This window comes from Malaclemys terrapin, chromosome 2 (assembly GCF_027887155.1).
Source record: "Malaclemys terrapin pileata isolate rMalTer1 chromosome 2, rMalTer1.hap1, whole genome shotgun sequence".
NCBI lineage: Eukaryota > Metazoa > Chordata > Testudines > Emydidae > Malaclemys > Malaclemys terrapin.
The window spans coordinates 153,899,650-153,913,884 of NC_071506.1; the positions used below are offsets into that span (position 1 = coordinate 153,899,650).

The 14,235-nt window shown below is 40.0% G+C and overlaps 1 protein-coding gene across 3 annotated transcripts in view; it reads right to left on the bottom strand.

Annotated features, from left to right (window-relative positions):
• Positions 1–14,235, bottom strand: part of TRIO (trio Rho guanine nucleotide exchange factor) — a 433,666-nt gene that overhangs the window by 150,192 nt on the left and 269,239 nt on the right. For all 3 annotated transcript variants that reach the window (XM_054017964.1, XM_054017965.1, XM_054017966.1), the window contains exons 16-19: positions 13,630–13,749; positions 10,661–10,852; positions 9,604–9,753; positions 7,294–7,408 (exon numbers count right to left, since the gene is read on the bottom strand). In XM_054017964.1, coding sequence (XP_053873939.1) covers positions 7,294–7,408; positions 9,604–9,753; positions 10,661–10,852; positions 13,630–13,749 — 577 coding nt within the window. The remainder of the gene's footprint in view (positions 1–7,293; positions 7,409–9,603; positions 9,754–10,660; positions 10,853–13,629; positions 13,750–14,235) is intronic.

Sequence of the window (14,235 nt, forward strand, 5' to 3'; positions counted from 1 at the left end):
AAGCGCCAATGTTGACACAAGAAGAAATGGATAGAAACTGGCCATCAACAACTTTAGGCTTGAAATTAGGTGAAGGTTTCTAACAATTAGAGGCATGAAGTTCTGGAACAGCCTTCAAGGGGAGCAAAAAACCTAACTGGCTTCAAGACTGAGCTAGATAAGTTTATGGAGGGGATGATATGACGAGAATGCCTACAATGGAATGAAGCTGATCTGTGACTGCTAGCAGCAAATATTTCCAATGGCTGGTGATGGAACACTAAATGGGGAGGGCTCTGAGTCACTCCAGAGAATTCTTTCCCAGGTATCTGGCTGGTGGGCCTTGCCCACATGCTCAGGGTCTAACTGATCACCATATTTGAGGTAGGGAAGGAATTTTTCCCCAGGTCAGATGGACAGAGACCCTGAGGGTTTTACGCCTTCCTTTGTGGCATGGGGTATGGGTCACTTGCAGGTTAAAACTAGTGTAAATGGTGGATTCTCTGTCACCTGGAGTCTCTTAATCATGATTTGAGGACTTCAGTAGCTCAACCAGAGGTTAGGGGTCTATTAAAGGAGCCGGTGGGTGAGGTTCTGCAGCCTGCAATGTGCAGGAAGTCAGACTAGATGACCATGATGGTCCCTTCTGATCATAAAGTCTATGAGTCTAAGCCTCTCACTTGGAACTATACCCCCAGTGAGACTGGGAGAGAGCTCATAAGCGTAGCTTCTCCCTGAACCATAAATAGCTTATAATCCCGTTTTTTCAGTTACCTATTCCACTCCTCCGTTTTTGTGACTAGAAATTAACATTTTCAACTGCTAGACTGACTCACAATTTTATCTCCCATTGTGCAATCCTTCTTTCCTTGTTTTCTCTATTTTATTTCTCCTCTTGCCCATTTGTACTCCGAATTCTTAGTGGGTATCGCTTCTGTTCACATTATGCTCATACTTGTCACCCATCCTCATCAATGTGACATTTCCCTTAGCGTCTTGCTGGCATCAACTCTATGACTAGCTTTGCTGTTACTTCGAAGGAGTGGGCCAAGTTCAGTAGTGGAGGTGCACACAGTGTGGGAATTAAACTCATGCACACTGAGCCGCTCCCCTGGATACAGCTTATCGACAAAGCAGACAGGCAAGCATCAAAATTCAGAGGAAAGCAGAAATGCTCATTTTCATAATTGTTCAGGACAGCCCACAAAGCAATCTCTGAGGGAGGATTATACAGATGAGCCAGAACATTGGAGACTTATTTTACATATGATTAAATTTGAACCATGTAAAATAAATTACAGTATACAGAAAATATCTAGATCATAGATTCAAAGCCATATAAGCTGTTAACCGCCCTCCCCCAAAAGCAGCCCATTAAAATAACACTGCAACCTTAGCAGAGTAAAGTGCTCAAAGTTAGGAAATGCCAGAATTAAGATTGCTCATGAAACTTAAATTCACACCCCCTTGGGCAAATGCATTATGATACTATCTTTAATTGCATGTGTTATATTTGGATCCAGCAGAAAAGACACAAACACAGAGGGAGCTGATAGAAACTCAGCTGTCTGCTGTGGTGGTAGTTCTATTGTTCTTGCAGCAAAAGTGAAAACAACATGAAAGTGAGGCTCTGCAGTGAAAAGTAGGGAGCGCTCAAATGTTTAAAGGGACAGGACATCATAACATGATCATATACTATTTTTTTCCCATGGGACCACTGCTTCATTCAGTGAATTAGGAGTTACTCAATATTTCTTTTTATCCTCCTGGTTCAACGTGCGGCCCAGGCTTCATGTAATGCACACCATCCAAACCCTACACTGAATACAAAATTATTGATTTTATCCCGGATGTTTGCAGTGCTCTCACTATAGTATAATAACAGGTTTCAGAGTAGTATAATAGTGCTTCACAAACATCAGCGTATCTTCACAAGAATCCTATGAGATTAGGTAGCACTATCCCCATTTTACAACTAGGGAACTGAGGGTAAAAGAGATTAAAGCTAAAATTGTCATAAGCATTCAGTAATTTTGTATGCCTGATTTGAGAGAGACCGGGTTTTCACAGTGCTTATTTTTATAGCACATTATGTATTTAAAGCACTGCTCCAATAGACTTTGTTTTCAAGCGCTCAGCGCTTCACAGGTCTAGATCCAGATGTCTCATATGGCGTATGCCTCACCTTCCTGGTGCCCTAACAGCCATCATCTGTGAACAGTTTGGTTTAAGTGACTTGCCCAGCACCACACAGGAAGTCTGTGGCAGAGGTAGAGATAGAATCCAATTCTCCAGGGCAGCATTCAACTGCGTTAGCCCTGAGACCATGCCTTCTCTTCCTACATAGCACCCAACTTCTGCAACAAATGAGGCAGGGTCAGAAATCCCACACAGAACTCAGAGTAAACACAATGGATTACAATTGCTTTTTACAGAGAATATAGTCTATTGTGTATATGAATATTTCAGGACTGTTTAAAGTATGGATTATATAAATGTTCATGTAAGGACTTCAGAAATGCATAGTATTGACAGTACTATTCTAGAGTATCACGTAAATGTGTGTCAAAGGAGTTTTAAAGACAGGTATTATTGTGCATTATCCTGCCAATAGTAGAACATTGACTTGGACTTCTTGAGACCCGCTTCCACTTCTAGCAGAAATGAAACCCATAATTAAGTTATGAGGTGTTGCTAACAATTTTGTTCAGGATCCTTACATTTAGTTATTAAACTCAGGACCATGGATAAAATTAAAATGAGCACATTTGGCATTTTATTGGTACTCTGCGTAAGAGTACCCACAAACAGACTTTTGTCATGTTCATTCAATTTTACTTCTAGCATCATTCGATGCTTCTCAATATAAGGAACTTCAAATTTGTAAAAACAGATGACGAGGGCGTGGCTTTACTTTTAGACTCATGGATTCTGATAATTAGAAAAAATGTCCTATTACTGATATTTGAAAATTGGCGACTGTAATTGTTACTCCAGGTATTTTGATAACTTCTATGTCATGGGCAGGAGCCTCAGCCCTGAAGAGAGCCCCCCACCGTCCCCTCCTTTGAGCCTGTCTCCCCACCCCAATTCTCCCCCCCTCTCCCCTCCACCTCCGTTGGCCATGAGAAGCGGGTGCTGATACGTGCTGTCTTGCGGGAGGAGGGGAGGGGCTCTGCCACCTACATCCTGTTTCTGCAAACCCTGTAGAGAGCTTACCCAATTTACAGTAACTTTTATCCTCTCTGCTCTTCCCTATCCTTGTCCCACCCCCACGCCACTGTTTTGCAGCGCTCATCTTCCTTTCTTAAACCTGGCTCCTACCTCCTGTCCCTGACTCTCCCCCTTTCTCTCCTTCTCCTCCCTCCATCTGTTTGAGCCCCCTGCACACACAGTTTGCTCCCTGAACAAATTCAGCCCATCCCTCCTTCCAATTTGTCCCCCACCCTTTTAGCCTCCATCAGTAGCAAAGGGCAAATTGTTATTCCTTGTGAGGGCAAAGTAAGGGCAGAAGCTTCACGAGATGTTACTAAGCATGCTCAGTAACAGCAAAGCAGCAAATTGTGCCGGGAAGCAGTCTGTATTGCTACACTGGTCATGCTCCCAGCCTTGTGACGTGCATGGTAGATACAGGATAGCTGTGCACAGCTTACAGGGAATGTTAATACTAACTCAGGGTCAATGCACAGTACATAGCCTACAGGACAGCGAGTCAGCCCATTAATATTATGATCTCCTAATCTGGAAAGAAGGGCAGTACCAGCCAAAACTGTACCTCCATCCCCCTCATCTGAGCTCCCATTCCCCTTTTCTGTCACGTTTACCTGATCACATTTTCCCCATCTACGTTGACAGTCTATCCTGGTGAAACGTTTGAGATTTCCCCAGAAATCTGGGAATGTATTACAACATTTCCAACTGGACACTATTTAAAAATGGACATCTTGAGAATGACATAACTGGAGTCAATTGTGATACACAGCATGTAAGATCCACTTAGCTAACTGGAAAGGAGTCCATGCTATCAGAACATTGTACAGATGGCGTGCCAGTGAGGGACATTTGGCTGTGCTTTTGCAATGGTTAATGCTATTAGTTCCTTCAGATGCCAAGAGCCAGAAAGAGATACTGTAAAACACGGCATGAAGTTATATAACAGTTTGTTCAATTCAGCCGCGGACAAGCAGCTTTGCATGTTTCCATCTCCTGAATTATAACCCCTTTTATTAACAGTGGCCTCCCATGCCTCTTCTTCCAGAGGTGGTTAGGATAACAGTGTGTTTCCTGAACCTTTTTGATTTGTATTGCAGGTTCCACAAACTGCACCTCTTGAAGCCTTCCTGAGACAGGAGCAAAAGCAATGGATCTAAGACAGAGGATCACCCAGCCACCTCCTTCATTAAGTGGGTGGCTGGTGGAGGGTGAGGGAGTGGGAGGGAAGGACCTGCCACAGCAGTAGAGATGAACATACTTTTAAGCCTTCAGTACCAGATTGGTTCCACGTCACTGTGCAAATTTGGGGAAGAATTCCTCCCCCAACCTCAGCCTGTGCAGTACTCTTCATATACAATCTGGTTACTGGGGCTGTGTACCAGGGAAAGGATTTGTGGCAACAGGAGAGGATGAACATTTCAGTCAACTATAGCTGTAAGCCTTTCAACAAGATTCCCATCTTCCAGGAAGAGGATTCTCAGCTAACCTTCCTCCATTCAGTGGGTTCTAAATACTTCATTTAATTTTATGAAATAGGCATCCAGTATGTTCTTGACAAAGCCTTTTAAAATGTGAATTATAGGTTTGTAGAAAGCCTCAAAGATTTATTCAGTTTTTCCAATATTAAATTTCTTCTAAAAGTTTTAATCTCTGTTTACAGAGCACAGGCTTGCAAAGCAGACAGCATTTCAAGCTGTCAGATTCTTCTATGAACGAGAGGGAATGCAATGACTCTGAAATGTACGACAGCTTGCATTTGACAAGAAATGTATCTATGGTTTTATTACAGTCCTTTATCATACTCCTTCCTTTTGTTTTTCTTAAATACACTTTGAAAAAGAAAACCATCATGTCACATTCAGGTTTCTAAATCATACAATGACTAGATTACCTCTGCAGGTACCTTCCGCACCTACATTCCCTATAGTTCTATGATTTATCTGTTCAGCTACCACTGCAGTACTGAGTCCTACAAAGAAACAAAACCTCAGTGTGTGCCTCACTACATCTTTTCAGCACCATTACATTGTTTTAGGAAAATGACGAATAATTTACTCAGATGAAAGGCGTATATTGCCTACATGTAAGTTATTGTAGATTTAGTTTTTCCTACATTTAAGTTATTGTCTTCTGTGACTTGTATGTCTGAACTGAGCATGCCAATTACTATATTTAACAGTGGTCCTCAACCAGGTGTACACATGCCCCTGGGGGTACGCAGAGGTCTTCCAGGGGGTACGTCAACTCATCTAGAGATTTGCCTAGTTGTACAACAGGCTACATTAAAAACACTAGCGAAGTCAGTACAAACTAAAATTTCATACAGACAGTACTTCTTTATACTGTTCTATAGACTATACACTGAAATGCAAGTACAATATTTATATTCCAATTGATTTATTTTATAATTATATGGTAAAAATGAGAAAGTAAACAATTTTTCAATAATAGTGTGCTGTGACCCTTTTGTATTTTTATCTCTGATTTTGTAAGCAAGTAGTTTTAAGAGAGGTAAAACTTGGGGCTATGAAAGACAAATCAGACTCCTAAAAGGGGTATAGTAGTCTGGAAAGACTGAAAGCCACTGATGTAGGATACCATGAAAAGTACAATACAGGTACAGTAATACCCTGCAGGACACTGATTGGTATTTCTCCCCTTTCTTCACTTAAATCTTTCTGGTTTACAGTAAGTGAGTTGATTGCACACCTACTGTGAATGCACCAATAGCAATCAGATTAAATGCAAGTAGTTTAAAAGTCTTTGTTGCACCATTTCAAATTCTTACTTAAAAAAAAAAAATCCATGAAGTTGTAAGAAAAAAACCTTATATAAGCTATATATTTCATGAGGGGCCATACTGTACATTGTCTTAACCTCTCCATAAACTAATTCATGTTTTTATCCTTCTCATATTCAGTGGTGTGACTCCATCCCTTGTGAACCCTTTTCAGTCTTCTATTTCAAACCATGTATTTGTCTGAAACCCACAATTCATTTCTCCCATAGCCAAAACCATCTCAGATAGCTGCTGACATCCACAAACATAATTCAACATGGCTGAGCTTTCAATTTCAACATAGCCAGACTGTGTGAAGAAGCAATTGCAGAAAGTTCTTCAACCTGCAGTGCAATGAGGGGACAACCCTTCCTTCTGCAGTACTTGCACGCACTGTACCGGTCTACTTTATGACCCAAATGGTTAGCCGTAGTTGAAGCATGGTTGGGGGAACCACAATTGGCAAACAAGCAATTATAACTCAAAAATCTATTGAAGATCCTTATTGTTCCAAACTTTCTCTGAGTTCTATCCCATTCCAACTCCATTTCTCTTACCTCATTTATTTTCTGAGCTTAAGTCTGTTGGTGTAATACCACTGATCTTTGTTCTCTCTCCATCCACTCTTTCATTGTGGGCACTAACATCTCTCACATTCCTCACCCGAGTGGACCAGAACTACCTTAAAGTCTTGCTCTGCCTAAATGAATACTGACAATTTTCAAATCTCATCTCAAGATCCATCTCCTTTTCTCCACCACCAAACTGCACACACATTTGTACCTTTAATAGAGCCATTTTACCCTACTACCTGGGCCTCCCAATTATCCTATGCTCAATCAAGTGGCTTTAAACTAGTCCAGATATTCAGTGGGCCATTGTCAAAGGGCCCAGTTTTGTGTTCTCCCAACATATAATTCCCATTGCATTTTGTATAGCCCAGAATACTAAATGTGCTTATATAGACTTATTGGCTGTGGAATTCTCAACACTTTTGTATGAAGAGCATGATACAAAAATAAACTATTGTGTTTACTCAAGAGCAGCAATGCATTTAAGTCTCCATTTGTAAATTAAACATGACATTAAGTTTGAAATATACAAATTGATAACAATCAAGCTTTATTGGGGTGCAAGACTTTTCCCTTTCTTAAAACTGAAAAATGAAGATGAGTGGTTACCAGCTATTTTAAACCTTCACCAGGGCGATCACTTATTTTCTGTTAAATCTGAAATACTGTATCCTCCCTGGCAGGGGCTCACCCTCATCTTCTCAGATTTGTTGCAGCACATGAAGGCCAAATTCCTAAAAGAATACTTACTTTTAACTTGTTGTTCAGGAGCTTTGATGTGAGTCATCATCCCTGGCATGTTTACACTATTCCTGTGCAGGTATTTCAGGAAGACATCAGCATTCCTCCGAGCCAGTGTACAAGCCTATGAGAAGATTTGGTAGCATTTGATATTGCTGTGTTTGATGGGGTATTAACAGACACACACACACACACACACACACACACACACACTTCTTTTTCTGCTTACTATGTCCTATTCAATACTGAGCAGACAAACTGTTAAAAAGATCACTATTTTCAAAGCAAATAGCAGTTAATCCAGGACTAGGTTATCTGGCACTGCACTCTAAATAGCATTACACGTAATTTATACCTGAAGTTACTTAAAAGTGATCATCTTCGCCATACTTTTATGTGCGGCTCAAGGTACACAGAGTGGATTGTTTTTATGTATTTGGCATTATTATGTAAACCAAGTGCACAACTTTCAGTAATCACCTGGATATTGTAAAAGATCCACCACTAGTTTAAATGGAAAAAATAATTGCTCTGCTGAAATTAAACCGAAAGTACTGAAAGAAGACATGCCCTTTAAAGGTCTTAAAAGCATTCAAACCAAAGAGCAACAAACAGCCAGAATCTAGTTGCATTGCCAAGACCCAGCATAGCTGCCTTCCTAACCTGAACTTCTGAATATATACCAAATACTATATATAGGTCTGGTGTCTTTTGTTTGTAATGAAGTGGAACATCAAAATACTACTTTAAAAGGTTAGGTGAAGACACCACAATTATGACCAATGACAAAATCACTGAGACAGTAATTTATCAGATCATATTCTCGTAACTGCCCAAAAGTTCAGACATTTGCAACTGAGAGATCCATTTGACACTGCCCCTACAGTTATACTAAAATTAATGTTTTCACTGGTGTTTGCACCTCAGTATCGAACACTAAGAGGCTTTCAAAGGTTTCAGTGAGGCGTTAAGTCTTTCCAGAAATTTTAGAAGTAGTCCGTATGAATAGCAGTCCACTATTATTGCTTATTAGTTATACTGAGAGTCTATCTTTAATCTGTCCAGGAATGATGAACATATGTATCCCAGCAATCTTCAGCTGCTTGTTTAGCCAATTTCCTTATCCTTAATCTAAAAGACTGGGTCAGCCAAGCAGGCTAAATACAAGCCACTGACCTCCCAAACTGCTTCTTGATTCCTCTAGTTGCTGTCTTAGCTCAGTCCCAACTGTGGATCAGTAGCAGCTGGGTTCAGTGCTACAGTGCAACACTAGATTTATTTATGACCAGATGGGGGTAGAGAATGGAAGTGATAAAAGCTACTATTAATAGCTCCTTTATTCTGATTTGTCAATGGACACTACTCTAATACAACACCACAGGATGGACATTCTGTATATTTACTGACCATATAGTATTTTCCATGCAGTCACATGTCCCACAGGTAGAGGCTATCACAATTATTTTCAAGTGCCACTGACATATTACCATTGCTAAGTCACCTTGCTAATCAGCAAAAATTGAATACAAGTTGCTCAATACTCCTGCCTCATCTTTTCTTCAGCTTGCTGTTGTGTTGAATTTCTTCTACTATATTTTAAGATTTTCTTATTTCTCTGGAAAACAGCAGCCTTCATCCCCTGCCTCCGCCTTGTCTCCCTCTCCTGATAGTCTCTCCCCACTCTACTTCTGCTACCCTTTCCCCTTCCAAACTGGCTCTCCTCTTCCTAAGTGATTTTTTTATTTACAATTTGGTTACAATTCTACTCTTAAAATAAAGGTAGTGGTTCAGATTTTGTAACAGTAATACTCAAAGACATGGTGGCACTACAGCGTTTTGGAGCTTTCCTGTAGTGTAGAATATTATTTTGTTTTTAAGAGCCATTATAAAATACTACAGAAAAAGAAGCACAGAATCAGGTTTCCCCACTGTAGCTCTAGCGCTGCTGGAAGCTGCTTTGAGTCATTGGGAGCCACTGTACGCTGAAAGAAGCGGCTGTTGCTTCTTTTAAAGAAATGTCTTTCAAGTGTTCTGGGAAGTGGTGGCTGCTGAAAAGAGTGAGTCCCAATTGCACATCTATCACGGTGGGATGCCCGATTCTCTGAGCTATCTGCTGAAGTTGAACTGGAAAGGTATTTATATGAACTGGCAATGTTCTAATCACCACAAGAAACAGTCATATGTCATTTCCTGTGTAATCACCGTTCAGGAGCTCACAAAGCCATACACTTGTCACTGGGTTTTACAGGTCCATTCGAGATATATGAAGTAGAGGATGTAACTGCATGCCTCCCAACATGTAACCAACAATATCTTTACCTTCAGGAACGCTTCTTTTTGTTCAAGGTGCTTGCTTATCATAGGGGTCACGTGATCTGTTTCAGAGTTGGGACCCAGTTTGTCTGCTCCCCCACACCAGTCTTCTTCCCGTTTATATTCCTGCTCCAGACTCTCCAGCACACTGCATACCTACCAGCCAAAAGGAGAAAATATCCCTAGTATTTCAGTTGAACAACACTGTGAAGTAGTTTGAGCCAGGAGACTTGAAACCAAGAACCCTAGACATCTAATCCCAGCTCTGACATAGATGCTGACTATGTCTTTAATTTATCTGTTTTCCATCCCTTCTCTCTAAAATAGGGAAACTGCCATCACCTTCTGCCCAGGATGTGATGTGGATTAAAACTCATGAAACACTTTGAAGATGAAAAGTAAGATATGGGTGATAACATACTAGTTATTTATGATGATAGGATTTGAATCAAGCTATGGTCAGAAGTGCTTTCTTACATGAGAGGACATCTGCACATATGACACTTTCCCTGGGCAAGGCCCTTTCCAGAAACTGAAAATCCAAATTAATCAATTACCTAATCCTGATTTGAAACACGGGGGAAAGAAAAAAAGCTCAAAAAGAGCAGATGGGGATTTAAGATGTAGCTGACTTATCACTAAAGACAAAATCTAATACCAGAGGAACATTTTAGAGGAAATCCTATATGAATGTTATTAATAACATGAATAATTTGCAACTAAGCATTTTACAAACACACTTTGTTTTATCAATTATAATGTGTGGTTTTTGCTTTCTGCTCAATATAGAAAATACAACTTCACTGACTGTACTGCAATTTGGTTACAGTCAGTTTCATTTTTCTAGGCCTCAGTTAATATAATACTGTCAGCGTTTCCAAGACAGCATGGGAAGTTCTAAATAAAAATTGTAAAATACCAACATTTCTGCTAATATCAGCTTTATAAACTTGAGCTCTAAAGCTAATTAACTCTGCCACTTGAGCCAAAGGTAATTTTATAATAAAATACCACAAATCCCTTTATTATTCTGCAAGGCATGGGTCTTCAAGAGTTCCTATACCTGCTCTGATGTTTTATAGAAGGCAACGGAAGCATTCACAAGTTTGAGGCGGTCCTCCATCTTGAGCATCAGCTGCTGCCAATGAGAAGCAACTTTCTCAGCGCAGTCCCTGATCATATCCATATCATAATGATTAGCCTGCAGCATCGCCTCTGCTTTCTGCTGCACCTGCAGTGCACTTTGATGTGTTTTCTGATAAGAAGTTGAAATAAAAATATTGAATTGCATAACATTTAAATGCATTTGCTTTAAATCCATGTTTCATTTTTTTATTTACAATGATACTTTCTACACACGTATATCAGACAAAGGAAATAAAGGGCTAGCAGTAGGTTGCAGCATAACGATTTCTAGACAAACAAATATGAAGTAAATGCAACAGAGATTTATCATCAATTGACAGTGACTATCAATCTACAAGTGCAGCAACTGCACAGCAACAGATTATGCAAGCCATACAATGCTCGCCAAGTTACAGTACATAACCTGATTATAATTATGGCTTCCAGGTTTGTTTTCTCTTTGGATTTGGAGGGGAAAGGTGGATAAAATGGAATGTTCTGGGTCCAGATACTCCAGGGGGAGAACAGGGACTGAACCTCAAAGAATAAGCAATTGAATCAACTGATTGGATACAATACTACTGTACTATAAAATAATATTGAGTAAGGTCTCTTATGAAAGCTGGTGACACACTGGTGATTACTATCATTGTGAAATGTATATACTAACAATATATAAGGAATATTCACTGATATTATGCTTTAAAGTCTGTAACCAAACAAAGGGAAAAATGGGTTTTCTCCCAGACGGGAGGAAGGCAGCCTTCTACATATCTCCACTGTAAATTAAGCATTGTGGAATCAAAACAACAGATGCTCCTTTTACATACGAATCAAGAGGGAGATAGGAAGAACAGCACAAGTCTAAACACCATGGTGCATCCTGAGTCTGGGGACAAAACAGTGAGTTTTGGAAATATGTAAGGGGATGCAAAAAGCCTTTTCATTTTTGTCCCCGACTCTAAGGGGACGATCGGGTACAGTACCCTTGGAGCCTATGAAAGTTGATGTATGCAAGGCAATTGCTCAGGCAATGATTGTAACTGGCTAGAATTAACTTTTAGTCACAAGAAAGAGCATTTTATTTGTAACCTTTCCCCTCTCTTTCACTCTTACTTCTAATCACTTAATTCTTCTTTCACTAGGTTCCTCGATAATAAACATATTCTTGTTTTGTTAGAAAAGCATCTCAAGTGTAGGTCTTCAGCCAACTACCAGGCTGTTGTTTGTTGTCTCTTTGGAGGCAGCAAACTCGATAACTTCTGTGAGGGTTCAATGAGAGGGACTGGACGCTGCAGGGGCAACTTGGCTCTGGAAGGGCTGTTGGTGTCACCCTGCAAGGGCTGGAGCCAGGTTGAGGCCACTGTGCAGTGAGCTGGCTGCTGGTTTCAGGGTTCTGGGGCAAAGCTACACAGCACAAAGGTTACAGGACGGGCAGTGACACAACCTCTTATTGATCTGGGTGAAACCCAAAGCATCACAGCTTGATTATTGGAGATCAGAATTATTCTCTTCATACCAACTTTCTTGCAGTCCATTTCACACTTATGTGGAGTGAAAATGGATAGAATAAGTATCCAGGGTGATGTGAAATGAGTCAGCTAATTGATTATTTGTTAATGATAATACTGAACATTTTGTCCCCCAGCAAAAACATATACCTGTTTGTAATCTGGAAGCCCTATGTATAAGAAGTTTGATTATATGCAAGTGCACTGTGGTCCAGAAAATATTCAAATTAAAATTCATCATCATTTATCCCTACATGGATTTATACCCATAGCTCCGGAGTGTTATACTCAATACCAAAGCTTTCAAGCATGAGGGGACACACACTGCAAACTGTAAACATAGATGGGAAACAGAAAACTCCACAAAAAGACAGCAAAACAGAAGGTATTTACTGTAAAATGGAGTTCTTCTGAAAACAAAAAAGCTAATCAATCACCAGAGACACGATTTTAGTGTTCAGCAAAAGTAAAATACCGAACAAAAGTTTACACACTATCCCGCAAAATAGTGCGTTAAAATTTGTGCCAAAATAGTGCATTAAAATTTGTCTTTAATTTTTTGTCCAATTTTATACTGAAAGGATGGACAGGATTAACACTAACATACTAATAATGAAAGCTCAGTTAGGAAGGCCTCGTAAAGATCAAATTAAAATATTAACAAAACCTACTAATTTATACATACAATACACTGAAGTTATGAGACCATGTTAGGACAACTTTTATCTTATTTGTAATGATGCAATTTGTGTATAATCCCCCTTTGTAACCAATTTATCATCTATTATATTAGCTTAGTTGTAAAACCTAAAAAACTACAGCATCCTATTCTAAACCGCTGTTTGCAATAGTCTTTTGTTTGATTAAATCTGTCTCAGCCATTTTGTAAATACACAATTTAAATATTTATATAAAGTGAACTGCCACTGCCCTTGACTTATTAAAAGCACTGCACTGACACAGAGCAGAATCACGACTGTCAGAATCCCTGCTACCCAAAACTCCCTTTCCTAGGAACTGTCCTCACCTCCCTCCGTCTATTCACCCCAAACGTACACACTCATGTTATTAACCTTTTCGTTGTTGCCCAAGTGGTGAGAGATCTATCTAGAAGGTACATATGGATTTAATCTATTCCTCATGTTGCTTTATAAGAGAGGTGGGCAAACTACGGCCCACAGGCCACAACCGACCCACTGGACCCTCCTGCCTGGTCCCTGAGCTCCTGCCCCGGGAGGCACAGCCTCCCCTTACTGGCCCTCCATACAATTTCCGAAACCCAATGTGTCCCTCAGGCCAAAAAGTTTGCCCGCCCCTGCTTTATAATGATTGCCATGAACTATATCATAAGAGCCCATCTTATTGGAGAATGGCATGAACACCACACTTTTTATACCTCTATAGCATGCTGGAACTGCTCGTGTTCCCTTTGCAGCTGTTCTGCCTCCTGCAGGGAGCTAGCCGTGATAAGCCCTGCATTTAACATAGACTCCCCATTTCGGATCCAGCCCAGCACCTGAAACAGAACACAAGACAGCACAATTTAGAAGTCCTCTTCTGATCAGCAAGAAAGGCTCCATTTCTATTATTACACAAAAGTAAGTTATTTGCAATTAACACTACTTAAGGAAACAAGACTTGTTCCACAACATAATACCCTTGCCAGTGCCTGGAAAATAACACTAGATGAAATTACAGATCCGATTTATAACAGCTAACACATTAATTTAGCTGTCATGTTTCAGATCAAGAATTTGAACTGTGAGCATAAGGCTTAGTAACTGTACATTTATGACTATATGCACATACAAATGCTAAGATAATGACCACTTTTTTTTTTTTTTTTTTTTTTTTTTAATTCTTGGTTGTCAAACTCAGATTTGAGCTACCCTTAAGTCATCCATTAAGTCTTTTACTGGGGAATGAAGCAGTAAGTAGAACATATTGAGGCAATCTATGGGACTAATGTTAATGCATGTTTTGGGCTACTCTCTCCCCTTCT